Raw genomic sequence first — 26,642 nt, 5'->3', positions numbered from 1 at the left:
GTCCAGCAGTCCGGGGCGAGGCAGGCCCTGCGCGCCCCCCCACCCCGCCCCGGTCCCCCAACCCCGAGCCGACTCCGCCCCCCCCCGCCCCGATGACGCCACTGCGGCTCGGGCAGGCGCATCACGTGGTCCCAGGCGCGCTCAGGGGGTGGGGGATGGGGGCGGGCCAGAGGGGAGGACAGACAGACAGATGAGGCGTACAGAAGGACAGACAGACTAGGGGCTGGGTGTCCACGGGTGCGCTTGGGGAGGCCCGGGCACCAACCCAACCCCGGTGGATGGGTGGGTGGTCTGAGGGGGGGGACATGGCTGCGCCTAGGGTCCCCCAGGCCCAGGCTGGCCGCCTCGGGGTGGCAGCCGGGGATCGGGGACATTGGAGGGCCGGGGGTCTTCCCTGGTGGTCACCGCTGAGTCCCCCGCGGGACCCGTGACGGCCGTGGCCGGCCGATGTGGCCCCGCGAGCGCGCGCGCGCGCGCCTGCACCACCATCACCACCACCACCACCACCACCGGCGCCGCCGCACAAAGACGCCGCCCGCGCCGGGCCATCGCCGCCCCGGCCGGGCCGGCCCCGAGTGCCGGAGCCCGCGCCCGAGAGCAGGAGGCGGTGCCCGGGGTGTGCACCCCCCGCCCCCCACCCCGCGGCATGGAGAAGCCGGCAGCCGGGGGGCTGGAGGGGGCCCCCGGCCCCCGGGCGCAGCTCGCCGTCGTCTGCCTGGGTGAGTGGGGCCCAGACACCCCTGGCGGCGGCCGGGACCCCCAGGATCGCGGCTCCCACCTAGATGCCAGAGTTTGCCCGCGTCTCCCCCTGGCTTCTACAATGGATCTGGGCAGAGCTCTTAGGCCGTGGGCACCCAGGCCTGCCAGCGCCTTAGGCCTACCCAAGGGGGGGTGGGTTGTGTGGGGTGTGGGGTGGGGGTGACTCCAGAAGCTGAGCTGCCCCCTGAGGGTTCACGACTGCTGCTCCGTTCGTGCCAGGCACCAAGGCTGTGTGTAGCTTCAGCTCGGCCCCTTTGGAGCCGCAGACAAAGCCTGGCTGGCTGTTGCCCACCCTGAAGACCTGGAGTTGGAGTCAGGGGGTGGGGTGCTGGCTGGCCAGAGTTGGGGGGTCTCAGCATGGGGCTGGTGGAGGCTGCCAGGGAGGGAGACAGCTGTCACAAGGAGTCATCTTTTTTTTCCCTTTGTGTCTTTCCAGACCCAGAGGGTAGGCATGCATGCGTGTGTGTGTGTGTGTGTGTGTGTGTGTGTGAGTTGGGGAGGTGGGGGCGTGTTCCAGGAGATTAGGGGACCTCTCCAGGCCTCTGCCCCCTGGATGGGAAAGGTTTTTCCTTCTCTGTCCAGGAGTTTTTTTTGGACCATGGTTACCAGGACTCTGAACAGTTGACCAGGGGAAAGGAAGGAGTTAAATCCCCAACTCACATGGCTCCTTTATTTACCCTGAGGGAGGGGGAAGACTCTTAGAAGGGCTGGGGTCATTAGGGGACATGCTGTGATGATGTCACTGATAAATCCCTGTCTTCCTCTCCTCCTCCTGCTCCTCCTCCTTCTTCTCCTTCTCCTCCTCGTTTTTCTTCCTGAGCTGGTCCTATGGCTTGAACTCAGAGCTTGTGTGCTATCCTTTAGCTTTATTATTATTTTTTTTTTCCTTTTGCTTAAGGCTAGTGTTCTACCACTTCAACCACAGCTCCACTTCCAGCATTTTGGGGAAGATAAGAGACTCTCAGACTTCCCTATCTTAGACTGGCATTGAGTGGCATTTCTCAGATCTCAGCCTCCTGTGTAGCTGAGATTACCAGTGTGAGCCACCGCATGATTTCTTGACAGATATGGCCTTTACCTGCTGATCCAGGGTCCCTTCCTGACAGAGTGGCCCCCAAGCCTGTTGGAACCCTCAGCCCCTGGTTGTAGAGCAGGAGTGTGATGATCTGGCGTGTGGGTCTGTGGGTCTGGCAGGGTGGGTCCTGAGTCTCTCCTGGGTCCTCCAAGGTGGCCTCAGGATGACAGGGAGAGTCCGCCACATCTCAGAGCTTTGCTCTCTGGGTGAAGGGGACAGGCTTCGAGTCTGTCTCTGTTGTCCTGTGCCTTTGCTGGGGCTGCCTCCAACCCAGGGCAGGTACCTCAAACCTTCTGATCTCTCCTTGTGTCTCTCATAGTGAACTTCTTTCTCACGGGGAGGCTCAGCAGCGCAGTTCCGGCCCTAGGTGAGTAACTACACCCCCTTTTGCTGCTGATTGGTCCTTCTTGGTTAAGTGACTTCTGAGAACCTGCCGTCTGGTTCTGGCTCCATCCTCTTGTTGGGTATGTATCAGACCCAAAGCAACTTTTCTGTGTGATAAAGAAGCTGTTTGGTCTTCTGCAAGCTTCTACTTCCTGGGTCTCAAGTTTCCTGTTCTGTAAAATGGTGAGATTCCAGACTCTGAAGCCCGATGGTTAGGGTTCAGTGTGGCATTGAGGCAAACATCTTAGTGTGCTGTCTAGAGCACGATAGCCATAGAAACTCCAGAGGGCCCCAAGTAGTACTGGAAGACTGGGGTTCCTGTGAAGTGCTGAATGCAGGCTCCCGAGGGCCACAACATATCATCAAATCCTCTCTGTTAAAATAATACGCAGAGCCAGGTGCCAGTGGCTCACACCTGTAATCATTGCTACTCAAAAGACTGGGATTTGAGAACTGCAGTTCCACACCAGTCTGGGCTGATAAATCTAAGAGACTGTTTTGTTTTTGTTTTTGTTTTCCCAGCCCTGAGTCTTAAACTCAGGGCCTGGGCACTGTCCTTGACCTTCTTTTACTCAAGGCTAGCACTCTACCACTTGAGCCACAGAACCACTTCTGGGGCTTTTTCTGTGTATGTGGTACTGAGGAATGGAACCCACGGTTTCATGCCTGTTAGACAAATACTCTATCACTAAGCCACCTTTCCAACCTGACCTCAGATTCTCTTAAGGGGTGCTGAGCAATCTCTGAGGCTTTGCCTCTTCAATCGTGGCTACTACCCTGGTTCCCAGGGTGGGACAAGATCATTACCTGACCACTACCCAGAATGCCTGAGGTGAGATTCAGACTGGTGCGGTCAGGTTACACTGGCAGGTTGTCTGGAAATCGGAGCCACAGATTGTGCTTCATCAGGCCTTACTTACATTCTCTCAGGAGGATTTAATGATTGTTTGGGCCAGAGATGAAGGACAGTGCCCATGAAAGTGCCCACTCATGCTTTTTCCCCCCCTACTTGAACTGGTCACTAAGGAGATACCCAGGCACACATCGCTGGTCCCAAATAGCCAAATACATGCCCTGCTGCCTCTGTCTGTCTGTCCAGCTGTCCTTATTACTGCACCACAGTCCCTACTTCCCAAGGGGGCATTCCTGGAAGCCCACATCCCCTTCCCCTCCATCCCTGGCATTGAGATGGCCACTTTGTCAGATCCTTCCTTCCTTCTTTCCCTTGTCCTGGAGCTTGAACTCAGGGTGTAGACACTGTCGCTAAGATTCTTTTGCTCAAGGTTAGTGCTCTACCACTTGAGTCACAGTTCTACTTTCCACTTTTATTGTGGAGAGGGGAGGTGGTTAATTGGAGATAAGAGTCTCTCGGGACCGAGCATGGCCTAATTGGTAGAGTGCTTGCCTAGCATGCACAAAGCCCTGGGTTTGATGCCTCAGTACCACATACACTGGAAAAAAACAAAACAAAACAAAACACAACAGGAAGTAGCGCTGTGGCTTAAGCGGTAGAGCTCTAGCCTTGAGAAAGCTCAAGAACTGTGCTCAGGCCCGGAGTTCAAGCCCCAGGACTGCCAGCCCTATCCTGGCTTCCAACCAAGACCTTCAGATCTCAGCTTCCTAAGTCACTAGGATTATACACATGAGCTACTAATGCTCAGCTCCATAAACTCTTGAGTCACAGCCTTGCCCTTGGCCCTGATTAGCCCTGATTGCACTTGAACGTAGCACATGAAGGGGGTAGGGAGGGCGGGGGGGGGTGAGGAGTGGAGGTGAGAGGGGCTCCGGCTCCTGCAGACCTGCTTCCTACCCAAAGGTGAGCAAGGCTTTTCCCATCCTCTTCCTTCCAACAGCTGCCTGTAGCGGGAAGCTGGAACAACACACAGAACGGCGCGGTGTTATCTATAGCCCAGCCTGGCCCCTCAACTACCCACCGGGCACCAACTGCAGCTGGTACATCCAGGGTGACCGTGGGGACATGATCACCATCAGGTAAATGGGAGATGAAACAGCTGGGCGCCATGGCTCACGCCTATCATCTCAATTCCTCGGGCGCCTGAGATCTGAGATTCACAGTTCAAAGCCAACAAGGGCAGGAAAATCTATGACTCTTTTTTTTTTTTTTGCCAGTCCTGGGCTTGAGCTCAGGGCCTGAGCACTGTCCTTGGACTTTCTCAAGGCTAGAGCTCTACCACTTGAGCCTCAGCACCACTTCTGGCTTTTTTCTATGTATGTGGTACCGAGGAATCGAACCTGGGTCTTCGTGCATGCTTGGCAAGCACTCTACCACTAGGCCAAACTCCCGGCCTATGACTCTTATCTCCCAGGAACAAGTAAAAAAAAAAAAAACAAAAAAACCTGCAGTGGGGCTCAAATGGTGGCGCACTAGCCCTGAGTGTGAAAGCTCAGAGACAGTACCCAGGCCCAGAGTTCAAGTCTCAGGACTTGCATTAAAAAAAAAAAGTGGGAAGTGGCACTGGTGATTCCAAGGTTAGGCCGGTAGCTGAGATCTGAGTATCATGATTTGAAACCAACCACAGGCAGGAGAGCCTGTGAGACTCTTATCTCCAATTAATCACAGAAAAACCTGGAAGTGGAGGTAGAGCACTAGCCTTGAGCAAAATGGACAGTGCCTAACCCCAGGACCAGGGGTAGGGGTGAGAAAGTGGGTGGGGGAGGCCAATGAGGGAATCCTACATACTGGGTGTGGGAGTGAGAGCAGCAGGGGTGGGGGGGCTCGAGTGTGGGTGTGGCTAGGTATATGTAGATGTGCGTATTCATGGCATTGTGTGCCCCAGATCCCTGGCCAGGCATCCAGAGCAGATTATTTTCCTGTCCTGAGCCTCTTAGGATATCAGTGGTCAGAGGCAGTTGGTTCTGTAGGAAGGGGTCCTCTAGGCTATGGCTTGGTCCACTGTCCTCTGTCCTGCAGGGGCTTCAGGCTTGGCTGGCATGAGCCCTAAGTAGGGTTACCCCCCAAGGGACCATGAGCGGGGGGAAGAGGGGACAGACCTCAGCCAGGAAGGGATCCAGGCTGAAGCTGGCATTCAAGCCATAGAAGAAGGCAGAGAGGAAAGCAGGATGAAGTGACCAGATGGTTTGTGTGTGTGTTTTTTTTTTTTTTTATGAGAACACGCTATGGGTTCTGGCAGCTCTACCTTCTCTACATGCCGGTCCAAAAGTTCCCCCAGGTCTAATTATTCCCCAACCCCAAAGGACAGGGCCAGGATGGGCATGAATCAGCAATGTTTCCATTTCTCTTGGTGGTGGTGGTAGTGGCCATCGAGCTTGAACTCAGGGCCTGGGCATTGTCCCTGAGCTTTTCAGCTCAAGGCTACCGCCCTATCCCTTGAGACACCAGTTTTCTGGTGGTTAATTGGAGGTAAAAGAGGCTCACAGACTTTTTAGTGCCCTGGCTGGCTTTGAACCACAATCCTCAGATCTCAGCCTCCTGAGTAGCTAGGATTATAGGTGTGAGCCACCTGGACCAGCTCAATGTTTCCATTTCTATGCCTCAGTTTCCCCTGGAGCCAGAGAGCAAACAATATCCTAACTTTTTTTTTTTTTTGACCAGTCCTGGGGCTTGAATTCTCAGGGTCTGGGCACTGTCCTTGAGCTTTCTCAAGGCTAGCACTCTACCACTTGAGCCACAGCACTACTTACAGTTCTTTTCTGTGTATGTGGTACCAAAGAATTGAACTCAGGGCTTCGTGCATGCCAGGCAAACACTCTACCATAGGCCACACTCCACCATAGGCCACACTCCAGGCCTGTCCTAACTACTGTGCCTCAGTTTCCTCCCACCACCACAGGGCCATGGATATGGTACAGGGAATATAATGACCAGGAATAATGTCCTTATTTCTGTGCCTTAGTTTCCCCACAGCCACAGGGTTATGGCCATGGTCCAGGGTCATGTACCTTCAGCGTTGGCTAACCCTATGGGCCACCACGTCAGAATTAAGCCCAGAAGCTCGTGCGACCCTTTCATTGCTGACCCACTAGGGGAGGGATCTGGCTCACCCACTGACGTCATGATTATCCATGCACCTGCCCTGTGGCCCCCCCTCTTGCCCCTTCCCTGCAGTTTCCGTAACTTCGATGTGGAAGAGTCTCACCAGTGCTCCCTGGACTGGCTGCTGCTGGGCCCAGCGGCTTCCCCTCGCCAGGAGGCCTTCCGACTGTGCGGCTCAGCCATCCCACCCGCCTTCATCTCTGCCCGTGACCACGTGTGGATCTTCTTCCATTCAGATGTCTCTAGCTCTGGCCAGGCCCAGGGCTTCCGTCTCTCTTACATTCGAGGTTTGTGGAGCTGGGCAGGGGTTGGGGGTTGGGGGTTGGGTAAGATGGGACCTTCCAGGCTAGGGTAATTCTTTTTTCTTTTCTTTCTTTCTTTGTTTTTTCCACCATGGCTGGGACTTAAACTCAGGGCCTGGGCACTGTTCTTTTTTTTTTTTCTTCATATATTTATTCACCAGATAGAAAGTGTATTACTTCACAAACATTGATACCCTTTCTCATGTCTTGGTCCCCATTTCCCTCCTCCCACCCCCACCCCTCATTTTGTTTTCCCCCTTTCCCTATCCTATTTCAAATAACCAAATAAACATATATACAATATATCAGATAACAAGGTAAAATACTGTCACAATATGAGCTCACCAAGAGATGAGAGATAAGGACATGAATCTGACTGATAGACTTTTCTTCCCAGACTGGCTTTGACCCACAATCTCAGATCTCAGCCTCCTGAGTTGCAAGAATTACGGGCGTGAACCACTAGTGCCTGGATACGTTTTTTGTGTGTGCCCATTGTGTGGCTTGAACTTATTTCATGGGAGCTCTCCCTGAGCTTCTTTGTGTTCAAGGCTAGCACACTGCCCCTTGAGCCTCAGCTCCACTTCCAGCTTCTTGCTGGTTCATTGTAGATAAGTCTCCCAAACTTTCCTGCCTAGGCTTGATTTCGAACCTCCATCCTCAGATCTCAGCCTCTTGAGTAGCTGGGATAACAAATGAGCCACTGGCACTGGGCTAGCCTTGCCAATCTTAGGAGGACGGCGAAACTGTCAGGACTAGCACCTCCCTATGTCACTGAACCCCATTTCCCATTTCATAGGTGGGGGTGGCCTCAGTAAAGACCCCTCCCCTTCTTCCACCCACTTAGCGTGGCTTCAGATCAAGACTAGAACTGACCCTAGATCCCATTAGCAGCATGGCCCTGCCTCTTCCTGGGCCCAGGGTGCAGCTGGGGTTGTGTGTGTGGGGGTGCGGAGGGTGTGATTCTGGGGTCCCAGGGTCTTGTGTACTAGAGGGAGATTCTGCCCTCCTCCTGACTGTTTCCTGTCCCCCTTCTGTCATCCTAACCCCCAGGGAAGCTGGGTCAGGTGACCTGCCAGGCCGATGAGTTCCGCTGTGACAATGGGAAATGCCTGCCAGGCCCTTGGCAATGTAATACCGTGGACGAGTGTGGGGATGGCTCCGATGAAGGCAACTGCTCGGCGCCTGCTTCTGAGCCACCTGGCAGCCTGTGCCCCGGGGGCACCTTCCCCTGCAGCGGGGCACGCTCCACGCGCTGCCTGCCGGTGGAGCGGCGATGCGACGGCACTCAGGACTGCGGAGATGGCTCCGATGAGGCTGGCTGTCCTGACCTAGCCTGTGGCCGGCGGCTGGGGAGTTTCTATGGTTCCTTCGCCTCACCAGACCTGTTCGGTGCCGCCCGAGGGCCTTCGGATTTACACTGCACGTGGCTGGTGGACACGCAGGATCCAAGGCGCGTGTTGCTGCAGCTGGAGCTTCGGTTGGGCTATGATGATTACGTCCAGGTCTACGAAGGCCTGGGGGAGCGTGGGGACCGCCTGCTTCAGACCCTGTCCTACCGCAGCAATCACCGGCCAGTGAGCCTGGAGGCCTCGCAGGGCCGCCTCACAGTGGCTTACCATGCCCGAGCCCGCAGTGCCGGCCACGGCTTCAACGCTACCTACCAAGTCAAGGGCTACTGCCTACCTTGGGAGCAACCATGTGGGGGAAGCAGTGAGGCAGAGGAGGACACGGGAGATCAAGGCTGTTTCTCAGAACCACAGCGCTGTGATGGCTTGTGGCATTGTGCCAGCGGTCGGGATGAACAAGGATGCCCAGCTTGTCCACCTGACCAGTATCCCTGTGAAGGTGGCAGTGGGCTGTGTTATGCACCTGCCGACCGCTGTAATAACCAGAAAAGCTGTCCCGATGGTGCCGACGAGAAAAACTGCTTCTCCTGCCAGCCAGGTACCTTCCACTGTGGTACCAACCTGTGTATTTTTGAGACGTGGCGCTGTGATGGCCAAGAGGATTGCCAGGATGGCAGCGATGAGCACGGCTGCCTGGCTGCAGTCCCCAGGAAAGTCATCACAGCTGCCCTCATAGGGAGCCTGGTGTGTGGCCTGTTGCTTGTAATAGCTTTGGGCTGTGCCTTCAAGCTCTACTCCCTGCGTACCCAAGAATACAGGTGGGCACCGGCCCTTTGGGGTGTGTGTGGGGGGGGGGTTCTTTCCTGGCAGAGGAAACTGGGCTTGGGTCTTGAACTCAGGGTTTGGGTGCTGTTCCTGAGCTGTTTGGCTCCAGGCTAATGCTCTACCACTTTGAGCCATAGCTCCACTTTCACGTTTCTATGGGTTCATTGGAAATATGAGTCTCACAGACTTTGCTGCCTGGGCTGGCTTTGAACCATGTTCCTTAGATCTCAACCTCCTGCATAGTGAGGATTACGGGTGTAAACCACCAGTGCTGGCACCCTTAGCTTAACTCAAGGCTAGCATTCTAACCCTTGAGCCACACCTCTGCTTTTGGCTTTTTGATTGTTCATTGGCCTTAAGAGTCTCATACCCTTTCCTGCCAGGACTGGCTTCCAACGGCGATCCTTAGATCTCAGCCTCCTGAGCAGCTGGGCTGACAGATGTGAGCCACAGGCACCTATGATGGGCATGTATTAATGTGTGGATGGAGGGGCAGGGAGGGGGTCTCTGAGTCCCGTAGCTGTGGTGGATTCTGGACATCCCTATCATTCCGTTGTCCATTGTTCTTAGGGCTTTTGAGACCCAGATGACACGCTTAGAGGCTGAGTTTGTACGTCGTGAGGCACCGCCATCCTATGGTCAACTCATTGCACAGGGCCTCATTCCACCTGTGGAAGACTTTCCTGTCTACAGTGCATCCCAGGTAAGCCCCAAGGGGTGTGTGTGTGTGTGTGTGTGTGTCAGACAGAGAGAGAGAGAGAGGCTCCTCCCACCGCTCTTGCAGGGCCAGGCTTCCTGCTAGAGTTCAAAGAACACTCGAAGATGGTGAAGCCTCAGGGCTAGGCTGGTTCAGGAGGAAAGCCAAATTGTAGTGATCTGGGGGTGGGGGTGGGACTGCCATGCCAGATGAAGGGGCCACAAGTTGATCTCAGACCCCAGAGTGACTGGGTGACTCTAGCTGTCCCTGTCCCCTTCCTCCTCCCCCCCATCCCCAGGCCTCCGTGCTACAGAACCTGCGCACAGCTATGAGGAGACAGATGCGAAGGCATGCCTCCCGTCGGGGACCGTCCCGACGCAGGCTGGGCCGCCTCTGGAACCGGCTCTTCCACAGGCCTCGGGCGCCTCGGGGTCAGATTCCACTGCTGACAGCCGCTCGCACCTCCCAGACAGTGTTGGGTGATGGCTTCCTGCAGCCAGTATCAGGGGTCACCCAGGAGCCCCCTGCACCCTGCACAGACACAAGCAGCCCCCAGGTAGCTGGGGATGCATCTTCTAGTGGCCCTGGCCATACAGCAGAGGTGGGCTCTTCCGTGCCACCCTCACTCTCAGGCTTACAAGACTCGGAGCATCCACCTGCAAACAAAGACACCAAGGCCTCCAGGGATTCTGTCACTGACAGCCCAGGCCCAGTGGACACATCTTCTGAGCCCTGCTTGGCTCAGGATCTCCAAGCCCAGACTTCCACTGCCAGCAGCAGCAGCAACAACAGCAGCAGCAGCAGCAGCCATTCACCAGAGTCACTGGGGGTCTGCAGCAGCCCCCCACCACCTTGCTCTCTAACACTGGAGGCCAGTGATGACGAGGCCCTCCTGGTCTGCTGACCCATTGGACACATGGGTGACTGGCGCAGCCACGCTTTGGAACCAGGGAATACACAGTGGTTTCTACCCTGCCTCTGAGTCCTTTCTTACAGAGGGAGGGGGGAGGGGCCCCCTCCCCCTGGTGGCCCCTGGACGGGCTAGGCTGCCCTCTGCCAGCAAAGCCACATCAGCACATGCAGAACCCCAAGTTAAGGGGCAGAGCTTCATGGGCAGGACTACAGAGCTGGCCAGGGAAAGAAAGTAAGGTGACAAGCTTGTCTTTGGAGGTCCTGTGTATACTTTAAGGGCCCAGTGGCAGGGAGCGGCGGGGGGGTGACAGAAATCTCACATCTACTTGTCTCCCCCCCCAAAATCAAATCTTGGATTCCATTTGTAGAGGAAAAAGAAAGTCATGCTGCTCATTTTAATCAATCTGTGGGGTTGGGGTCCCCCAAGATGGAGTGGTGAGCTATGAGAGAACCATACATGAATGTGGGGGGCCCTCTACAGTGAGCACACTGAGCCCTAGAGATCTTGGCTAAGAGGGGCTTCCATCCCCATCTTCCTGTCTAGTGGTGACACAGGCTGACCTAGCTGGCGCCCTCTGGTGATGGGAGATGGCTGTGAACAGAGGAGAGGACTTAGGGGGTCTCCTTATAAGCTGTGAGGTCCCCAGGTCATTAGAGGTCAAGGTCCTAGTTGACTGGTAGGACCATGGCTAAGGGCCTTTGTCTCCCTAGCCAGACAAGGCTGAGCGTGGATGTTGTGCAATTAGAGTCAGCCTTAGGTTAAATAACGTTCACTTCCACCCCCCAAAGCTTCTTCAGTGACAGCTGTCCAGTAACCCTCAGCTGGACCCTCCAGGGAATCCCCCTATGACCCCCTGAGCACAAGCAACAACCTACCCTGTTGTATTTCTAGGCCCTTGTCAAGGGGTGGGGGGGAAAGCTAACAGGGCAACAATGCTAAGGCAGACATTCCTGTTTATATCATCCGGGCTTCCGGAACAACAGGGCCTCCAGAAAGAGTTGCATCTTTTTTTTTTTTTTTTGTCAGTTTGTTTTGTTTTTCTGTGAGGGAGGGGAATTTTTGCACACACACACACACACACACACACACACACACCAACAAAAAGCAACACCGCCTCAATAAACAACATGTAAACAGAGACAGCTGCCTCCCGTCTCATTGTGTCTTGGAGGGTTTGTTGGTGGCAGGGAGTGGAGAGGGCTGACCCATGGGGCCATTTTCCTCCTCCTCTGGCAAGCCTTGGGGGTACACCACGAAACACAACTCCTGGCCCCAGCGTGTCATGGACTCTGAGGAGAGAAACAGACAGACAGGTGGACCTTTGGGGCCCGATGATTGCTTTGGAACAGGGGTGACCCCATGTGAGAGAACTCCCTTCGGTGGAGAGCATCAGCACCATCTGCTGGTGGATTCACGACACTACAGTCACACCGAGATCCTAATCCCATCCCCACTCCAAGCCCCAGACCCCAAGGCCTAGCTGCACATCTCACCTGTGAGTCTGTGCACACACTTTGGTTTGCTTCTCCAGAACACACCCAGGAAGAAAATGGGTACCCCTGTGAGGATGATGATGATGCCAACACCACAGACCATGGGCTCTGAGATGAAGCTGAAGACCAGCAGGAAGGCCCAGAATACCAAATATGCCAGGGGGATGAGGAGATTCACCTGGGGAAATCCCAAACAGGAGTATGGATGACGTAGGCAAGACCCCATCTTTCCTGCCTACCCACTATAAGGTCTCCCTCCGAGCCGCTTTTTTAGGAGCTGGGGTCTGCCTTTTGGCCAGGAGCTTAGTATATGCTGGCCACCAGATCATGGGTTGACCAGTTGTCTGAGTAGTTTGGGCGTTCAGTAGTTTCTACAGTGTTGGGATTTACATGTAACGTGCCTAAAGATTTATGTAAGTAGATGTGAGCTGATAGCTCACGTCTGTCATCCTAGCTACTCAGGAGGCTGAAATCTGAGGGTCACAATTTGAAGCTAGCCTAGGCAGGAAAGTCACTGACACTCTTATCTCCAATTTACTAGCAAAAAGCCAGTATGTGTGGTACTCCCTAGGTACTATGTTGAAAATGAACTATATAAATTGTGGGTGGAGACAGGAGGGGGAAAAACTGGGAGACACCAAGGGAAGGGGTGACATCCCAAAAGAAATGTACTCTTTATCTGACCTATGTAACCCCTCTGTACATCATCTTTATAATAACGTGATATTCCTTTTTAGCTAGTTTTAGAGTCTTCTCTTTTCTGTGTTGTGTGTGTCTTCCTCACTCTCCCCACCCTTCCTCATTTTTTTTTTTTGCCAGTCCTGGGCTTGAGCTCAGGGCCTGAGCACTGTCCTTGGGCTTCCTCAAGGCTAGACCACTATTTGATCAATTAGTTGTAAGCACCACTGCTCTCGGACCAACCTAGACCTCTATTTGAGCCACCACGCCACTTCCAGCTTTTTCTATGTATGTGGTACCAAGGAATTGAACCTGGGTCTTTGTGCATGCTAGGCAGGCACTCTACCACTAGGCCCAAACTCTGGATATCTTCCTTCCTTCCTTTCATTTTATTCCAGTCCTGAGGCTTGAGGGCTGTTTTTGAGCCTCTCTGTGCTCAAGGCTAGCACTCTATCACATTCCAGCCACACTTCTTTCCTTCTTCCTGTCCTCCCTCCTGTCTTCCCCCCTCTTCCCTCCCCTCCCCCCTTTTTTTGTGCTGGTACCGGGGCTTGAACTTAGGGCCTGGACACTGTCCTTTAGCTTTTCTGCTCAAGGCTGGTTCTCTACCACTTGAGCCACATCTTCACTTTTGGTGACCAATTGGAGGTAAGAGTCTCACAGATTTTCCTGCCTGAGCTGACTTCAAACCTACATGCTTGGGGCCAGGAGCGTGGCCCAGTAGTAGAGTGCTTGCCTAGCATGCATGAAGCCTTGGGTTCGATTCCTCTGTACCACATACACAGAAAAAGCTGGAAGTGGTGCTGTGGCTCAAGTGGTAGAGCTCTAGCCTTGAGCAAAAAGAAGCTCAGGGACAATGCTCAGGCCCTGAGTTCAAGCCCCAAGACTGGCAAAAAATAAAAAGAATAGCTCTTCTGGTTTCCAACACCTAGCTCGTGTTGGAGTTCCCAGCCCTGGGGGCCTCACCTTGATGGGTCTGTGCAGGGCAGGGCGCCTCCAGCGTAGCACGAGCAGACCCAGGACGGTGACGCCGTAGCAGAGGTAGTTGATGAAGGACACATAGTTGATGAGGGTGTACGTGTCTCCCACGAGCATGATGACTGCAGTGGCCCCGCACTGGGAGAGGACCTGGACTGATGGTTGACCTTCCGCCCGCTCACCGTGCTCCCCAATCCATCATGGCCCAGAAGCCCAGTATTACACAGGAAGTCCCTCCCCTAGGAAGCCCCTCCCCTAAGGCCAGGCGGTCCTGGCTTTACATCCTGCCTGATCTGGGTACCCCCTACACCCACCCCACCCTGTCCCAACTTACACAGACAAGGAGGGCAGGGATAGGGGTACAGCGTCTGACATGGATCATGGCTAGCAAGCTGGGCAAGTGGCCCTCTCGGGCTCCAGAGAAACACAGCCTAAAGGACGGAGATAGAAATGGTTAAAGGCCATGAACCCAGGCCTTTAGTGCTTCCTGATGGGTAAGTCCTGGCTCTCAGGTCTCCATCTGATATCCCTCTGAAGCTATCACCTCTGAACTCCCCCATTCCGGGCCCTATGAGCCTCTCCTTGCTTTGTATATATATGTATGTGGCAGTCCTGGGGCTTGAACTCAGGGCTTGCACTCTTGCTTGGCTTTTTAAGGCTGGGGCTCTACAGTTGAGTCACAGCTCCACTTTTTGGGTGCTTCACTGGAGATAAGTCTGCTGGATTTGTCTGTCAGAGACTGGCCTTGAATTGGGATCCTCTATATCTCAGCCTCCTGAGCAGCCAGGATGCCTTCCCTGTGAGCCTCCCAATGGACTCGTCATTCTACATTTCCCTCCCATGGTCCCTGGCATAGCCCGGGCATACCAGAACACCTGCCTCACCCCATATCCACCGCCCTCTCCCCAGCCCAGTCACCTGGAGGAGGTGAACAGATAGCCATTGATCCCTCCGAAAGTAGAAAGTGCCACAGACACAGGCATGACCCATGAGAAATAGCCTAGGAGTTTCTCCCCGAAGGTCTGAGAGGGCACAGAAGAGAGGTTGGATGTGAGGTGGGGTGGGAGTGGGGCGCAAAGCAGGGGGCTGGGAGTGTATGGGAGAAACAGGGCAGGGAATCTGGGGGGCAGGGCAGGGGGAGGGCCCTCACTCACCACAGCCACTGCATTTGAGGACAGTAATTCCTGGGGAGACATGGCAGTGAAATAGGCGACATTGGTAAACGTGTACACGAAGGTCACCAGTGGGATGGAGATAAAGATGGCGCGAGGTAGGTTTCTGGGGACAGTGAGTACAGTGTGTCAGAGTCTTGCTCTGATGTTGGAGGAGGGGGGACATGGGAGGGGGTAGCATGGATGCCTGAGACATAGAGGCACTGCTTTCTGCCTCCCAGAACCTAGGACGTGGGCACAGAAACCCGATCGTAGCCCAATGGGTAAGATCAAACTGATGTCAGGTACATCAAGAGAAAATCACCTGTAGTCAGAGGCAGCCAGAAGCCCCTAAAGCTCAGGATGCAGTCTAGGGGCTCCTCCCTTGGGAATCTCTGCCTACTCCAGCCCTCAGCTGGAACTGTTTGTTGTCAGTCGTGGGGTTTGAACCCAAGGCCTGGGTGCTGCTGGTGAGCTTCTTTTGCTCAAGGCCAGCACTCTACTACTTGAGCCACACCTGCGATTGGAGTTTGCTGGTGGAGATAAGAGCCTCACAGACTTTTCCACCCAGGCTGGCTGTGAACTGCAATCCTCAGATCTCAGCCTCCTGAGAGGCTAGGACAACAGGCGTGAAGCCACCAGCACCCAGGATCTTCCTGGGTGTCCCACTCACTTCCGAGGGTCAACCAACTCCTCAGTGACATAGTTGAGAAAGTTCCAACCACTGAAGGCGAAGGAGCCCTGCAGGAAAGCCAGGGCCAGATGCCCCACGGAAGGCGTCATTCGGAAGGCAAAGGCATGGCTGGGCCTCAGCTCCTCAAAGTGTCCTGGGGAGGGCGGGGAGTCCAGAAGTTAGAGGTCAGCTCAGGCCCCTGCACCAAGCCATGCCCACATCGTCACCCAGCTGTACCTTGGAACATCTGGATGAAGCCAACACCAATAATAAGTGACAGTGCCAGCAGCTTTCCCCCGGTGAAGATGTCCTGAATTCGAGTGGCCCAGCGCACGCTCGAGCTGTTCACCCAGGTCAGAAGCACTGGGGAGGAGAAGGGGGTGTGGACCTCTGAGCTGGGGACCCTCATGGGGGAACCCCAGCCTTTTTTTTTTCTTCTTCTGTTTTGTGCTGGTCCTAGGGCTTGAACTCTGGGGCCTGGATGCTGTCCCTGAGCTTTTGTGCTTAAAGCTAATGTTCCACATTGCTACTTCCAGCTTGTTCTGAGTCATTTATTGGAGATAAGAGTTGCATGGGGGGGGGCTAGGAGTTTGGCCTAGTGGGAAAAGTGCTCACCTAGCATGCATTAAGACCTGGGTTCAATTCCTCGGTACCACATACATAGAAAAAGCCAGAAGGGGTGCTGTGGCTCTAGTGGTAGAGCACTAGCCTTGAGGAAAAGCCCAAGGACAGTGTTCAGGCCCTGAGTTCAAGCTCCAGGACTGGCAAAAAAAAAAAAAGTCTCATGGACTTTACTGCCCACGCTGGCTTTGACGTGAGATTCTTAGATTTCAGCTCCCTGGGTAGGTAGGATAACAGGTGTGAGTCACCAGCACCCCACTATCACTCTACCACTAGGCCATACTCTGGGCCCCTTATTTATTTATTTAGCCAGGCCTGGGGCTTGAACTCAGGGCCTGAGCACTGTGTGAGGGCTTTCCTCAAGGCTAATGTTCTAGTACTTGAGCCACAACACCATTTCTGGCTTTTTTCTATGTATGTGGTACCAAGGAATTGAACCTGGATCTTTGTGCATGCTAGGCAAGCACTCTATCACTAGGCCAAACTCCTGACCCCTGGCTATTTGTTCTATGTATGTGGTACCAATGAATCAAACCTGGGTCTTCGTGCAAGCTAGGCAAGCACTTTACCAGTAAGCCAAACTCCCAGCCTCAGGGCCCCTTATTTTTGATGATAAGAATAGGACAGACTTGGCCAGGAGTTTGGCCTAATGGTAGAGCACTTACTAGCATGCACAAAGCCCAGAGTTTGATTCCTAAGTACCACATACACAGAAAAAGCCAGAAGAGGTGCTGTGGCTCAAGTGGTAGAGAGCTAGCCTTGAGCAGAAAGAGTCTCTGAGTCCAAACCCCAGGACTGGCAAAAGAAAGATAAATAAATAAATAATAAATAAATACATTTCATGGACTTTTTCCTGCTCTGGACTCTCTTTATACCTCGACTCTCAGATCTCAGCCTCCTGAGTAGCTAGGATTATAGGTGTAAGCCACCAGCACCCAGCTGGTAGCTTGCGAACACCACTGCACTGCCACCCCTACTCCCTGTGGCATTTGGCATCACTGCCGGGGCCGTTGGCTGCTGTGGGGATGGAGGCCCAGCCGGGAGCACTGGGAACTCACTCAGGCAGGCCATGGAGAGCATGCGGGAGGCGGTGGCAGGGGGGATACAGTTGGGGAATACGGGCTGCAACACGTAGTTGGAGAAAGTCATGGAGATGACGGCCAGACTGGTAGGGTACATGATGAGGACAGCGCTCCAGAGCAGCAGGAATCTGCAAGGAAAAGGGAGTCACAATGGCAGTGGCTGGCTTTGTGGCCCAGCCTTGGGACCTGGGCTGTTCCACAAAGCAGAGTTAAGATCCTGGACAGGTTTGGGGAAAGACCAGGACACAAATATCTTGTGTGTGTGTGTGTGTGTGTGTGTGTGTGTGTGTGTGTGTGTGTGTGTGTGGTTTAGTGGAGATAAGAATCAAGACTCTTATTTTGCCTGGGCTGGCTTTGAACTGTGATCCTCAGATCTCAGCCTCCTGCATAGCTAGGATTACAGGTTGTGAGCTGCCAGCATCTGGCTAAGGAACAGATCTTTTCTGAAGAGTAGTGCTGAGGGAATTTTTTTTTTTTGCCAGTCCTGGCTTGAACTCAGGGCCTGAGCACTGTTCTTGTTTTTTTTTTCAAGTTAGAGCTCTACCACTTGAGCCACATAGCACCACTTCCGGCTTTTTCTATGCATGTGGCACAGAGGAATCGAACCTGGATCTTTGCGCATGCTAGGCAAGCACTCTACCACTAGGCAAAACTCCCAGTCTGGGAATCTTTATTTAAAAGGAGAAGGGACTGGAAATGTGGCTTAGTGGCAGAGTGCTTGCCTAGCATGCATGAAGCCCTGGGTTCAATTCCTTAGTAGTACATACACAGAAAAGGCTAAAAGTAGCACTGTGGCTCAAGTGATAGAGTGCTAGCCTTGAGAAAAAGAATCTCAGGGATAGTGCCCAGGCCTTGAGTTCAAGTCCCAGGAGTAAAAAAAAAAAAAAAAAAAGAAAAGAAAAAGGAAAAGACCAAAGCTAGGTGTTGGTGGCTCAAATCTGTCATCCTGGTGACTCAGGAAGCTGAGATCTGGTGGGTCACAGTTCAAGGTCAGCCTGAACAAAAAAGTCAGGGACACTCTATTTTCAATTAACTACAAAATGCTGCATGGGAAGCATGGTTCCAGCGATAGAACACCAGGCTTGACTGAAAACCTAAGGAAGCATACTGTGGCCCTGAGTTGAACCCACCCAGTACGGGCACACATAAATAAAAATGGAAGTGGATAGAGATGGCTAGGTGTGGGTAGCTCGCACCCATCATTCTAACTACTCAGGACGCTGAGACCTGAAGAATCACAAGTGACACCTTTAATTAGCCAGTCAAATGCTAGACTGCGGGACTGGTTCAAGTGGTAGAGCACCAGCCGTAAGGAAGAGAGAAAGGCCCTAAGTTTAAACCCCTGAGTTGACACCAGGGCAGTGGGAGGTTTTGGGGAGTGTAGAGGAAGGGGAAAGATCAGGTGGCCAGTGACATTCATGTCATCCACTCCACTCCCTTTTCCCCTTGCCTCCAAAACTTCCCAGTGACATGGGAAGCAGAAGAGGAAACTGGGGCCCACAGCTCATCAGAGCCCCGCACTCACCCAGCCAGGCCCCCGAAGATCTCAGTGACGTAGGCGTAGTCCCCTCCAGACTTTGGGATGGTGACCCCCAGCTCTGCATAGCAGAGGGACCCCAGGGCTGTCACACCTCCTCCCAGGACCCAGACAAAGAGCGCCAGACCCACAGAGCCTGAGTGCTCCAGGACCCCCTTGGGGGAGATGAAGATACCCGAGCCAATGATGTTTCCTGTGGGGAGAGATGGGGGGATGTCAGGCCTGGACCCCATTAGCAGCCTGGCCTCTGTTGGGGGGGCGTACAGGACATACAATGAAGGAGAAAGCCTGGGTGCTTACTAGAGGAGGAGGAGGAGAAGGAGAAGGAGGAGGAGGAGAAAGTGGAGGAGGAGGAGGAGGGGGCCAGGCACTGGTGGTTCAATCTCTTATCCCAGCTACTCAGGAGGCTGGGATCTGGAGGACAGTGGTTCAAAGTCAACCCAGGCAGGAAACTCCATGAGACCCTCATTTCCTAAGGACCAGCAGAAAAACCAAAGTGGAGCACCAGCCTTGAGTGTAAACACTAAGGGACAAGTGCCCAGGCCATGAGTTCAAGTCCCAGTACGAACACACACACACACACACACACACACACACACACACACACACACACACACACACACACGATTGAGAGCTGGAAGCATGGCTTCATGGTAGAGTGCTTGCCCAGCTTGCATGAAGCCCTGGATTTGACTCCTCAGTACCACATACACAGAAAAAGCTGGAAGTGGTGCTGTGGCTCAAGTGGTAAAATTGTAGCCTTGAGCATAGAGAAGCTCAAGAACAGAGCCTGGGTAGAATAGTAATTTTCCCCTACCTAGAAAGGCCCTGGAAAAGCCGTGTGCTCTACCTGCCAGGCTACAGACAGGGCCGGACAAGGACACAACTCTCATTGCTAATTTGCATTCACTCCTGGTCTATGAGAAACTCACCTCCCTCCCCCCCCTCTGCCCCCAGCCCAGGCCAACACAGATTTCCAGTCTGGAGACAACCACTGCACCCGACTTGTTTTTCTGGTCACATCCTAGGAGCCCTAAATACATCCAGATAAGACGGAAATCATGATCATGCCTCAATTCTCCAAGGTAAACTGTGTCCTCAGGTGGCTTTTTTGTTTTTTTCCTGGAGAAAGATCTAGCAAAGAGGTGCTGCAGACCCTGGGTGGGCTGTTGGCATTTCTAAAAGGCCTTTGACTTAGCCCTGTCCTGCAGACAGCCGTTCTCAGGATCTGGTAGAATACAATTTGCCAAAAACAAAACAAAACAAAACCCAGTGAGGTTGGAAGCCAGCAAGGGAGAGGTGGGGGTGAGGATGGGGGCTGGGTGGCTTTAGAAGAAAAGTTGGGATGTTTGAATTAGTTTTTTGGCGGGGAGAGACTCAGAGTCCCAAGCTACCCACTCTGGAGAGACTCCATTCTTAAAAACAATCCACTCTGGTGGGATAGCAGAGGGATGAATCACAGGTCAGTCTTCCAGAACTGGGGTCCCAAAAGACAAATCACGGGCTGGGAGTGTGGCCTAGTGGTAGAGTGCTTGCCTAGCATGCATGGAGACCCGGATTCCATTCTTCAGTACCACGTATATAGAAAGGGCTGGAAGTGGCACTGTGGCTCAAGTGGTGGAGCTCTAGCTTTGAGAAAGCCCAAGGACGGTGCTCAGGCCCTGAGTTCAAGCCCGAGGACTGGCAAAAAAAGAAGACAAATCACTAGCCAGGTGCTCATGTTGTCTTAAGATTTTAGACAGGGCGAGAGACTTGCTATTATTTTAGACATGTGACCTCAATCTACCAATCACAACTTTCCCCCACGTGGCTCAAAGGACTAAGGATGTCTGTCTCTCTCTCTGTCTCTCTCTCTCTCTCTCTCTCTCTGGACCAGCATGACCTCCAGCAGCTGCTCCTCCAGTTTTGTGGTCCCCTGGCCACTCTGAATGTGGATGACTGAGGCTCTGTGGAAATCCACGGAGGCGTTGGGTGGTGGGCTGTGGTGAGTGGCTCGAATTGAGGCTCCGCAGAGATTCTGAGCACAGAGCTGGGGATTCTGGGGCCTGCTGAGCAGGCACTAATACCTTCTAGTGCTTGGGGAGAGAGGGACTCAGCAGTAGTCAGCCTATCCCTTGAAGAACTCCCCAACAGGCCCAGGGTAGAGGGACATAGGACAGAACACACCAGGAGATGCTGGCTGATTGACTGGATGTCTCAATGTCAGCCAGGAAGCCCAAGGTCCAGAGGTCTCCAGGTTCTCATCCATCCAATGGGCCAACTGGTTCTCAATGGGCCAACTGGTTCTCTGGTCGCAGTAGGGTTCACCTGCCCCTCGTCCCCAGGCAGGGAGGCTATAGACTATAGGAACTGAGTCTCCGTGACTTTGCAGGTCTCTTGGAGTCTCCTCCTCTTACCCTTCTCCTTAAGCCTTTGCTGGAGTAACTTTGATCCCATTAAGATGTTTGGCCTGATGGGGCTTACCCAGTTTCACCAAAACAAAGAAAGGGGCCTTTGTTTCCTGGGGCTCTCTGTTGGGCCAGCTGACCTATTTCTGGAAGGCGGAGGCAGACTGTGGAGGTCACAGAGGTGGGCCGTGGAGGTTGAGTATGCTGAGGGAGGACCTGTTCCTGGTGTGTGTGTGTGTGTGTGTGTGTGTGTGTGTGTGTGTGTGTGTGTGTGTGAGAGAGAGAGAGAGAGAGAGAGAGAGAGAGAGAGAGAGAGAGAGAGAGAGAGAGAGAGAGAGAGGCAGGCAGGCAGGCAGACTAATTTAGGTGAGGGACTGAGAGGCCAGAATCCTGGCAACATTGGTCATCCCCTCTGCCTCAGTTTCCCCATTTACCAGGGCAGGCTTTTGAGCTCAGGGCCTCAGAGATCTGGTCTGATTCTGGCAGACAGGAGTCCTTTTATATGGTGTGAGGTGGCAAGAACATGGCCCCTTGCCTCTGCCTACTTCTGTGGTACCTGGAAGGTGACCATGTTTTGACCCTGTCTGGTATCACAGGCTGTGTGGTTTCTGAGCTCCATCACCCTTGCCCTGACTCTCTTCTGGAGACCTGACCTCCAAGGGACCCAAGCACCCTAGCATGAGCAGCCAGAACCTTCCCGAGACCTGAAGCTCCCACTTATCTCTTTGGAGATAAAGGCAGGAATGGTGCCAGGCACTGGTGGCTCACATCTGTCATCCCAGCTTCTCAGGAGACTGAGATCTGAAGATCAAGGTTCAAAGCCAGCACGGGCAGAAAAGTCCATGAGATTCTTATCTCCAGTGAGCCACCGGAAAACTGGAAGTGGTGCTGTGGCTCAAAGCAATAGAACACTGGCCTTGAACAGAAGAGCTTAGCGACAGCACCCAGGCCCTGAGATCAAGCCCTAAGACCAGAAAACAACAGCAATGCAGAACTGATAGGTGGAACCTCTTTCTACTGGACTCAGCAAACGTTGCCTGTACCCCATCTCTTAAGTCCCCTAATAATAGTGTATAGCTCTTTTATCTCACCTGACTTCCAAAACCTGTGTTCAGTGGTGGAATATTTCTTCTCCTCTTCCTACAATGACCCCCCTTGGGACCTGGCTTCTGAGGGAAGTCCCCAAACTTATATCTTTAATGTAAACCTCTCTTCTAAAACTCAGCCTTTATAGACAACAAATTAGCCAAGGTCTTTTTTTGGTTAAGATCAAGTGCAATTACGATAACACAGTGAACACCTCCTAGACAGAATCTTCCTCTTTCCTGCCCTCAGTCCCCGAACCTTTCTCCTCCTGACCAACCAAGCCCCTTCCCCACACTCAGGCCACCCCCCCCCCATGTCTTCCTGGATTTTCCTCTAATCAGGCAACTGAGTATGGAGAGGGGGTCCTTAGGTATGGGTGAATCAGGGAGTGGGTGGATTTGATGGGGGGAGGGGGGAGAGAGTGCCTTTGCAAACAATAGTAAGGACTTTTTAAAATATCTGTCAGTCCTAAGGCTTGAACTCAGGGCCTAGGAGCTGTCCCCCTGAGTTTTCTTGCTGAAGGCTAGCATTCTACTACTTAACTACACCTCCACATATGGCTTTTTGGTGATTCATTGGAGATAAGAGTCTCAGACTTGGGGCTGGGAGTTTGGCCTAGTGGTAGAGTACTTATCTAGCATGCTCAAAGATTAGGGTTTGATTCCTCAGTACCACATACTGGGAATGGTGCTGTGGCTCATGTGGTAGAGAAAGCCCAAGCACAGTGCTCAGGCCCTGAGTTCAAGCCCCAGGATTGGCGGAAAGAAAACAAAAAAAGAGTCTCAGACTTTACTGCCCAAGATGGCTTTGAACCATGATCCTCAGATCTCAGCCTTCTGAGTAGCTAGGATTACATGTGTGAGCCTGCAGCACCGAATCCCAAGTCGGTTTGAGAAACCTTTTTTTGTGGTTGTTGTGAGACGGACTCAAACTTGGTACCTGACACGTCATTCACTGCTGGCACTCTACCAATGGAGCCAAACCTCCAACCCCAAGAAACCTTTATATTTCCACGGCTCGCAAAGCTGATGTCTCTAGGCTTCCATCTGTCCATTCATACGTATCTCCATATTGGAGTCTACCCCGGTTGGCCGAGCTCCCAGCTTCGTCCGCAGCCTTCCACCCTCTCCGCCTCATTTGGCTCAGCATCACAGCAGTGTGAAAGGGACTGCACAGAGACCTGAATCCAAACGAGTCCCAAACGGTAAGTCCACCACTGCCAAGAGTGTTGTAATGGGTACATTTCCTCATCTTCCAGGCGCTAACCAGAATCAAACGAGATAAAACCACAGCTCCACTACTGGCTTTTAGGTAGTTTGTTGGAGATAGAAGTCTCATGGACTTTCCTAGCTGGGCTGGCTTTGAACTGCAATCCTCAGATTTCAGCCTCCTGAGTAGTTAGGATTATAGGCATGAGCCACCACGGCTGGCTTCTTTATTTCTTTTTGTTTGTTTTGTGCCCGTTCTGGGGCTTGAACTCAGGGCCTAAGCACTATCCCTGAGCTTGAGCCACAGAATCAACCTGGGCACAACAATCTGTGAAACTTCTATCTCCAATTAAGTACACACAAGAAAGCAGGAGATGGAGCTGTGGCTCAAATGGTACAGTGCTAGCTGGCCTTTAGCAAGAGAAGTTCAGGGGCAGCACCCAGGCCTTGAGTTCAAGCCCCAGAGCTGGTACACAAGAAAGCAAGAAAGGAAGGAAGGAAGGAAGGAAGGAAGGAAGGAAGGAAGGAACTGAAGAATGGAACCCAGGGCTTTGTGCATGCTAGGCAAATAGTCTACTAATAAGCAACGCTACCTCCCTTTTTATTTCTTTTTGATGTTGGTTCTGGGGCTTGAACTCAAGGACTGGGTGCTGTCCCTTAGGTTTTTTCACTCAAGGCTAGTGCTCTACTACTTGAGCCATCCTTCCACTTCTGCTTTTGTTTTTGGCTGGTTAATTGGAGATAAAAGCTTCTTCCTTGCTTTGGAAGCCAGTACTGTCCAAATGCATTCCAGATGGTGTCTTATTCCTGCCTATAGCCCTGCTATTTCTCTCCTTTCTGGAAAAGCTTCTCCCTTCTTCAGATGGGCCAGTGTAAAGTATCGAGAACTTCTGGAGAATCAGAAGAAATCTAGAAACTGGCAAGACACAAAGATAGATTCCAGGGAAATTGTTCTTAAAATGTATAATGAGAGATAGCCAGGCCCTGGTGGCTCACACCTGTCGTTCTAACTACTCAGGAGGCTGAGCTCTGAGGATTCTGGTTCAAAGACAGCCCAGGCAGAAAAGTCCATGAGACTCCTATCTCCAATGAATCATCAAAAAACAGCTGGAAGTAGAGGTGTGGCTCAAGTGGTAGAGTACCAGACTTGAGTGAGAAAAAGCTAAGGGAGAATATCCCATGCCCTGAGTTCAAATCCCGGCACGAGCTCTCTCTCTCTCTCTCTCTCTCTCTCTCTCTCTCTCTCTCTCTCTCTCTCTCTCTCTCTCTCTCTCTCTCCCTCCCTCCCTCCCTCCCTGCTTGTCTGTCTGTCTCTAAATTACTATATTTTGTTGAGGTAGCAGTGGTGGGGGGGTGAGCTCAGAGGACTGGTTTGGGAGGAGAATCCTTTGGGGGATGGGAGACAGAACAGATCTGGCTCTCATCTCAGTCACCTAATTGAAGATGACCCCCCCCCCAACACCAAGCACAATTTATCTACTGCCCAATTCAGCCTGTTCTTGCTGTAACCTCCACCCTAATTCCCCAACCTCAGCATTCCCTAAGCTCATGGGAGGGAGAAAGTGGGGGGAGGAAAGGGTGTTATTTGAACTCTGTTCCTCTGTTTGGACATAATCACCCTTCACCCTAGCCCAGCCTTCAAGTTCTGGAGGCCACGAGGAAAAGGTGAAGCAAGATGAGGCTGAGGAGTCCAGGAGGGGGCAGGGCTGCAAGCAAACTACCACCAGGGACTTTTACTAAAGGGCCGGAAGCTTGGCAGCTTCTGCATGACCTGAAGAAGATGGGATGAGAATGAACATACTAGTTTTCATTGAGATAGCTGGAGAGGAGCTATCTCTTCTTCTGCACCCGCCTAAACTATAGTCAGTCTCTTGACTACTTGGCTGACTCATGATGCAGAAGCTTCCTTCTTCTTCCTGGGAGAATGTGGGGCCCAGAGCGAAGTCCCAGCCAGACCTTCCTTCTAGAATACAGTTAGGCAGGGACAGCCAGGCCAGGAAGCTTCCAGAGCCAGACCAAGATGAGCTCCTGGGAGATGGCCTGCCAAGGGGAAGGGGTGAAGGCAGAGGAAGAGGAGGAGACTCTGGATCTGCTCTCTCCAGTGCCCGTTTCTCCTTCCTCTCATCCAGTTTCCAAGAAAGGAATATTCATGATTTGGTGCAGAAAGAGAATATGTTCCCACGACTATCCAATTCATTCTGCGTGTGTGTGTGTGTGTGTGTGTGTGTGTGTGTGTGTGTGCAAACGCCAGTCCTAGGGCTTGAACTCAGGGAGCCTGGATGTTGCCCTTGAGCTTCTTTTGCGAAAGGCTAGCTAGCACTGTACCACTTGAGCCACAGCTCCATCTCTTGCTTTTTCTTTTTTCTTTCCTTTTTCTTTTTTTGTGCCGAATTGGAGATAGAAGTTGCACAGATTTTTGTACCCAGGTTCACTCTGAACTGTGATCCTCAGATCTCTGCCTCCTGAGTAGCTAGGATTACAGACATGAGCTACTGGTTTCTGGTGTTCTTTCTCTCTCTCTCCTCCCCCCCTTCCTGCACTGGGTCTTGAACTCAGGACCTCACCCTCTCACCTGGCTTTTTCCACTCCAGGTGGATGCTCTACCACATGAGTCATACCTCCCCCTCCCCCTTTCCCCACCAACCACCATTCTCATTGCACCTGAATTCTGTTTACCTAGAAGCCTCTGAGGGAGGCAGGACTCAAGAGACCTTTACTTCAGTAAGAAGGAGTTGGGGCAGGCTGGGGCTCCCTTTGTGTGTGGGGGGGGCACAGGTGATCCTCCCTCGGGTTGGCTCTGCCCGAAGACGGGGTGACTGCCATTCACTCATGCCCTGTCTTTCCCCTGGAAATGACCTGTCAGGAATTATAAGCCTCCATTCCTCCATTTCCCCCTTCTGGGCCAGTCTACCCACAACCCTTGCTGCTTTCTCAGAAAGAGATCATGGCACAAGCGCAAGGTGACTTGGACGGCATGGGTGACAGTAGGGGCCTCGGATAACCCAGTCCCTGGCACCCCACCCCTCCCCCCCCGCGCCCGGGGCACCCCTGGAATACATTGCTCTGCCTGAGGCCCAAATCTAGGGGTGGAACAGTAACTACTCAGGGGTGAATTCCAGGCTCCGCAGGTGTGCGCGCGCGCACGCGTCCCACAGCACCCCCAAAAGAGAAGGGGAGCCCTACTTCTAGCCTTGCCCCCCCCCCCCCGCCTTGTGGGGTCCGGCTCACCGATGATGATGGTGCAGGCGCTGAGAAGCCCGATCTCTTTCTTGAGTGCCACCCGCTCCGAGGCGCCAGCGCTGGGCCCCGGGCCCGGGGAAGGCGAGGAGGGCGCACCGCCCGGGTTCCCACGCCCGCTCGCGGGGTCGGTCATGTCGCGGTCCCACCCGCTGCCAGTCTGTAGGTCCCTCTGGGTCCCAAGCCCTGGCA

The 26,642-nt window shown here is 53.2% G+C and overlaps 2 protein-coding genes across 2 annotated transcripts; one reads left to right on the top strand and one right to left on the bottom strand.

The window, feature by feature from the left end:
* The first annotated feature begins 201 nt into the window (after window positions 1-201).
* On the top strand, window positions 202-11,457 carry Lrp3 (LDL receptor related protein 3). The gene is made up of 7 exons (XM_090322812.1): window positions 202-719; window positions 2,154-2,201; window positions 4,072-4,210; window positions 6,306-6,520; window positions 7,589-8,702; window positions 9,280-9,412; window positions 9,705-11,457. Exons 1-7 carry the CDS (start codon window positions 647-649, stop codon window positions 10,308-10,310), a joined length of 2,328 nt encoding a protein of 775 aa, XP_090178938.1. The 5' UTR covers window positions 202-646; the 3' UTR covers window positions 10,311-11,457.
* Slc7a10 (solute carrier family 7 member 10) lies at window positions 11,435-26,642 on the bottom strand. The gene is made up of 11 exons (XM_090322813.1): window positions 26,442-26,642; window positions 18,521-18,725; window positions 16,972-17,123; window positions 15,530-15,655; window positions 15,293-15,446; window positions 14,623-14,746; window positions 14,387-14,490; window positions 13,803-13,899; window positions 13,457-13,606; window positions 11,813-11,990; window positions 11,435-11,608 (listed from the first exon to the last, which is right to left on the bottom strand). Exons 1-11 carry the CDS (start codon window positions 26,584-26,586, stop codon window positions 11,475-11,477), a joined length of 1,569 nt encoding a protein of 522 aa, XP_090178939.1. The 5' UTR covers window positions 26,587-26,642; the 3' UTR covers window positions 11,435-11,474.

The sequence above is a fragment of the Megascapheus bottae genome, chromosome 31 (genome assembly GCF_031878675.1).
Source record: "Megascapheus bottae isolate mThoBot1 chromosome 31, mThoBot2.hap1, whole genome shotgun sequence".
Taxonomy (NCBI): domain Eukaryota; kingdom Metazoa; phylum Chordata; class Mammalia; order Rodentia; family Geomyidae; genus Megascapheus; species Megascapheus bottae.
Note: the sequence above shows the minus strand (reverse complement) of the source record. Positions and strands in the feature narration are given on the sequence as shown.

Bases quoted from the DNA above. Each gene is read 5' to 3' on its own strand.
- Lrp3 (XM_090322812.1), top strand. From the start codon at position 647: ATGGAGAAGCCGGCAGCCGGGGGGCTGGAGGGGGCCCCCGGCCCCCGG. The intron at 2,202-4,071 runs GTGAGTAACTAC...TCCTTCCAACAG, and splicing joins CAGCGCAGTTCCGGCCCTAG to CTGCCTGTAGCGGGAAGCTG. The intron at 8,703-9,279 runs GTGGGCACCGGC...CATTGTTCTTAG, and splicing joins CTGCGTACCCAAGAATACAG to GGCTTTTGAGACCCAGATGA.
- Slc7a10 (XM_090322813.1), bottom strand. From the start codon at position 26,586: ATGACCGACCCCGCGAGCGGGCGTGGGAACCCGGGCGGTGCGCCCTCC. The intron at 15,447-15,529 runs GTACAGCTGGGT...CGCCCTCCCCAG, and splicing joins CTTCATCCAGATGTTCCAAG to GACACTTTGAGGAGCTGAGG. The intron at 13,900-14,386 runs GTGACTGGGCTG...TCCGTCCTTTAG, and splicing joins TATCTGTTCACCTCCTCCAG to GCTGTGTTTCTCTGGAGCCC.